Source organism: Camelina sativa, chromosome 6 (assembly GCF_000633955.1).
Source record: "Camelina sativa cultivar DH55 chromosome 6, Cs, whole genome shotgun sequence".
NCBI lineage: Eukaryota > Viridiplantae > Streptophyta > Magnoliopsida > Brassicales > Brassicaceae > Camelina > Camelina sativa.
In genome coordinates, this window is record NC_025690.1 from 25,590,603 (window position 1) to 25,595,559 (window position 4,957).

Consider the following 4,957-nt stretch of genomic DNA (forward strand, 5'->3'; position numbering starts at 1 on the left):
CCTACAAAGAGGGCATGAACCATGAATCTTGAGCCACGCATCAATACATTCCACGTGGAAGCAATGCTCACATTCCGGTATGGACCGTATGCTCTCTCTGCTCGCATACTCTGATAAACAAATCGGACATACAATTCCATTATTTCCCGGAAGCCTTCTACTTTCTCCCAACTCTATTTTCGTGTATGTTTCTATTGTCGATTGGTCAAGACCCCTCGTGGCCGTAATAACCTCTCTTGGTTGCTGCGTTACGGTTGCGCCTGTAATAGCTGAATGCCCTTGTCCTCGGAAACCGAACCTATGGGATTTGTATATCCGGATAGCAATAAAAATAGCAAAGAGGGTGATTGCTACGCTTATGGACACGCTTACATAAACATTGCCTAAAGGACCTGCATATTAAAATATTTTATAGACTCAGTTTAATTTATATAATTTTTCATAATAAAAGTGAAATCACTTATTAGGAAAATCAAACATGCTTTTCGTATGAACTGGTTTATCAATAAAAATCAAGTTATTTTTCAAAGTCAAATACAAATTTAGTAGTAGGCTACATGTCATGGTTTACGTACTATTTTCTTTTATAATAATAAGATTTCTATATACGGACTGCGACATTCAAGCGTGTGACTAGGCCTGGGCATTCGGTTAACCATTCGGTTTCGGTTCGGTTGTATTCGGTTTCGGTTATTTTGGATATAGTAATATAGTAACCATTTGGATATTTATGAAATTTCGGTTTAGTTCGGTTCGGTTTCTTTTGGTTCGGTTTCGGTTTGGTTATTTAAATAAATAACCATAACTAACATAAATTATATTAACATTAACCAAATAAACCAAATATAACCAAAACTAACCGAATATAACCAAAATTAACCAAATATACAATAACAAAAATACAAAAAAGGGAAAAATATTGATTCAATTTTACAAAATAGTATTTAACTTTGTAAATTCAAAATAATAACATTTACATATATTGATTATTTAAAATATTTAATTGTTTTGAATCTAGAAATAATTTATATTTTAAGTTTATTTTATAGTTTTGCATAATATTAAGTATATAATATTTGATATCTTCTAGGTTTTCGGATATTTCGGTTAACCATTTAATTGTCGGTTCGGTTCGGTTCGGTTTCGGTTAGTTTGGATATAGATTTTTACTAACCATTCGGGTATTTGAAGAATTTCGGTTCGGTTCGGTTTAGTTTTTTTCGGTTCGGTTTCGGTCGGTTATTTGGTTATCGGTTATTTTGCCCAGCCCTACGTGTGACATGTTATGTTTCAATTTGATCTACTGCAAAATGTGATTAAACATTTTAATTAAACCATATATATAGTCAATGGCTCGGTCGTAATGATGCCTACTCGATTATTATTTTTTTATTTCTAGTTTGTTTAATGAATGGATAATTATTTCAAAAGCCCAAAAATCAAAGATTCCTTCGATTTGAAGTTTTTCACAGAGACAATTTATTCTTCGTATGAAAAGAGAAAGAATCAGAGTAATATTCGTACCGGATTTTTCAAAAGAGAAACATTTGACTTCAAGAGAAGCATTGCTTATGAAACCACATCTCAAATACTTCATCTCACAAACGCTACAACTTGGAGAATCCCATTTTAGCCAAAGGTCTTGATCGTTGACATCAGTCGAGAATCTTGGTTTCTCAGAAACAAACGGCCGAGAAACTGGAATAGCTACTGTCTTTGCGATCTGACAAGAAGGCAGCATAGATTTCGCGAGATCCAAACTAGTTGTAGCCAAAAAAGAGGTTGTTGAATTGCCTAGACATGGGATGGAGTCAAACCCGGACGACTCTGCAACCTCATTAGGACAGCTCAGGAACGTGTAGCTGACGAGGTAGAGAACAGAGAATTGAGATCCTGAAATGTCAAAGGTCAAAAGCTTTCTTGCCAAACAATTTTCAGGGTCATAGAGACGAATCTGCTGACTTAAATAGTCGATCTTCCGGACAAGAAATGTTCCGGAATTAGGAAGCTTGAGAGCTGTCCTGCTGGGACTAACTGTGCAGTGGAGATTGAATCCCGCATAGCCACAGAACTTAGCCTGTTCTGAGAGTAACCAGAAAGGGAAACGGACATGGACATCGTCGCGGCCACATGAGGCAGGAGGGCATTGTTTTGGGTGTGAAACGTGTAGGAGAGGAAAGAGGAAGAGGAGGTAAAGGAAGAATGGTTTTGAGAAAGTCATAGTGGTTTTGGTATTAAGGGAGGGACATGTAGACTTAATTTCTATAACACTTAAATATTCGTATTAGTTAAGATTAAAAGAGTATATACCTTTTAAAAACCATACAGCAGGCTTATTATAAGATAACTAAAATAAGTTTGCAAACGAAATAGTTTTGTCTAAGTAATGGTGGTATTATAGACGACTTATCTCGTAGAATTGTTTTCTATGGGACTTATCTCCACTTTTTCTTTAAGCAGAGACTTTTATGGGTAACTAACACAAATATACTGCAAGATACGTATTTCCTAGATACTTAAACTTTAAGTCATTAAAATAAAAGGGTTGTATTCCAAACGAAAGAATTCTAGGAAATAAGACCAGATGGATGACATAAAAACCTTGGATCAAATTTATTAATATCCTCTCGAGTCACCTTTTTCTATGCATATATAATGTTTTTCTTTGTAATGCATATTTTTGTTTAATTGTTTTTACAATACAAAACAAAGCTTCAACAATTAAAATACATAATAATCATTATTTTCAATTAAACAAGTGAAAAAAAGAATTTTAAAAACATTTATTTAAAGGATTATTTTGCAAAAGAAAAAAAAAGTCAAATAATTCTTAAGTGTCAAATTTATACTACGTGAAAACATATTGAACTTATGACACCAAACTGACAGACCAAAAGAAATATTTCGGACTGGATGCCTAAGCTCGGTTTGTAATCAACGTTTTAAAACTCAAACACTTAAAATTTATTTGAATATTTTAAAAACATTTAATTTAATTAAGATTTTTAATCAAAAACATTTATATAACACATTATTTTGTAATAAAAAAATCAAATACTTCTTAGATATCAAATATATATTACATGAAAACATGTTGAACTTATAATACCAAACTAACACCAAACTGACGGACCAAAGGAAATTCTTTGGACTGTATGCCTAAGCTCGATTTGCAATCAACGTTTTGAAATTTAACACTCAAAAGTTATTTGAATATTTTAAAAATATTTTGTTTAATTAAAAGATTTTATGAGATTAAAATAATTAATTAAAACTTATTTTTTCAAAAATATAGTTTTTAAATCAGGAGAAAAGCATATTAATTATTTTTTAAGAGGAAGAAGGAATATTAAAAATAAAAAGAGAAGAAAAGAATACCTTGTTGGACTGATGAAGCGTGTAGCCCATATCCAAAGCCCAGATGCGAGCCTCGTCTGCACAGTTGTGTTGGTGACGTGTCGCAATTGTCGACGAAAATAAACAGTCAGATTATCTCCTCAGGCGAATGGAATGATGGAACCGTCTTCTTAGCTTCTTCGCTTTCCTCTTTCTAGTTTTGCCCTGCGGTGAAATATATACTTAAATTAGGAGAAGAGACAAAGTTTTGGATCGACTCAAAGACAGAGGATGTGGAGATCAAACCTTACGAATGACAAGTTTTTTTTTTGTTGCAGAGATCATCATTATCGGCGACGGCGATCTATCGTCTCGGTATCGAGAAGAGAACTGCATCTGCATCAGGTGGGAGAAGGATATGAAAGGATTTTTTTTTTTTTTTTTGGGTCTCCGATTCTCGAAGAAGAAGAGGAAGAGAAGAACAGAGAATTCTGATAATGAAGAAGAAGAAACTAAGAAGATCATCAAAGGGTATTTTATAAGTAAAAGGGTTGAGTTTGTTCAAAATAACAGTAAAAGGGAAATTTTTAGGGTTTGATTTGATTGTTTCCTTTTTTCGATGAGTTTGATTTTTGTCTTTTCTTTTTTCCCTTCCCTTTTTTTATATATACTTTGGACTCCCAAAAGAATAATAATTACAACGGTCACTTTTACCGATTACCGTTTACAACAGTCGTGTTCCAAAAGGTAAATTGCACTCACAAAATTTATATCAAAATGGTGAGACACAACAGAACAGAACTAAACTAAATTGCCTGACGCCATAAAGATGGACTCTCTCTCTCTCTGATGCTTTATTAATTAATCAGAAGCTGCTCTAACGGCTAAGACCATCTTTACTGGGGGGTACTCTCCTGATTTCTCTTGGGTTTGGGCCCCAATTCATGAATAAACAATCCATTTAAAATCCATTTAGATGAGAATCGATTCTCCCGGAAGCATTTTGAGTAACCCTTGGAGAACTGTGGTTCATTGTGAATGGTTGATCAAAAAATATAAAATCATTTTTTTTTCCTCATTTTTCTTCTTTCTTCCCCGATTCTGTCTCTCTCTTCTCATCCCAGACAGCGAATCGCCACCGATTGATACACCAAACCGGAAAACCGATGGCCACTCCTATTGATACACCAAACATCAAACGATGACCTACCTCCTTCTGCGACATCGACGGCGGCGGTTACTTCTGATGGCGTAAAGCAGACGGCGAGGTCCACCGGGAGACAAATCAGATAGAGAAGGTTTGTCTTCTCATCACTTAATTATTGATCTCGTTGTTAATGTTAGGGTTTAGGTAAAATTCAATTTGATTGTGAGAGTGGGTAATGTTTGATGTTTAATTGGTTTGTGATTTGTATGGAGGGTTTATGGGTTGGGGTTGTTTGTCTGATTTACGACAGATTTCCTTGTGTTGTGTGAGGTGTTGTCTTTGTGTTTTAGATTGTAAAGGGATGAACTGTCTTTGTGTTTCATGAAGGTGTAGATGCTGATTTTGTTCAGAAAGAAAAGGTTGTGCCTTTAGGATTTGGGTTAAAAGATGTAGGGATAAGGTGTGCGAGTTTGG

At 34.4% G+C, this 4,957-nt stretch overlaps 1 protein-coding gene across 1 annotated transcript in view; it reads right to left on the reverse strand.

Moving 5' to 3' along the window:
- LOC104699479 (putative RING-H2 finger protein ATL21A) overlaps positions 1-2,711 on the reverse strand; it is a 3,497-nt gene extending 786 nt beyond the window's left edge. The window contains exons 1-2 of the mRNA XM_010414783.1: positions 1,525-2,711; positions 6-392 (exon numbers count right to left, since the gene is read on the reverse strand). Coding sequence (XP_010413085.1) covers positions 6-392; positions 1,525-2,221 — 1,084 coding nt within the window. The 5' untranslated portion in view covers positions 2,222-2,711. The remainder of the gene's footprint in view (positions 1-5; positions 393-1,524) is intronic.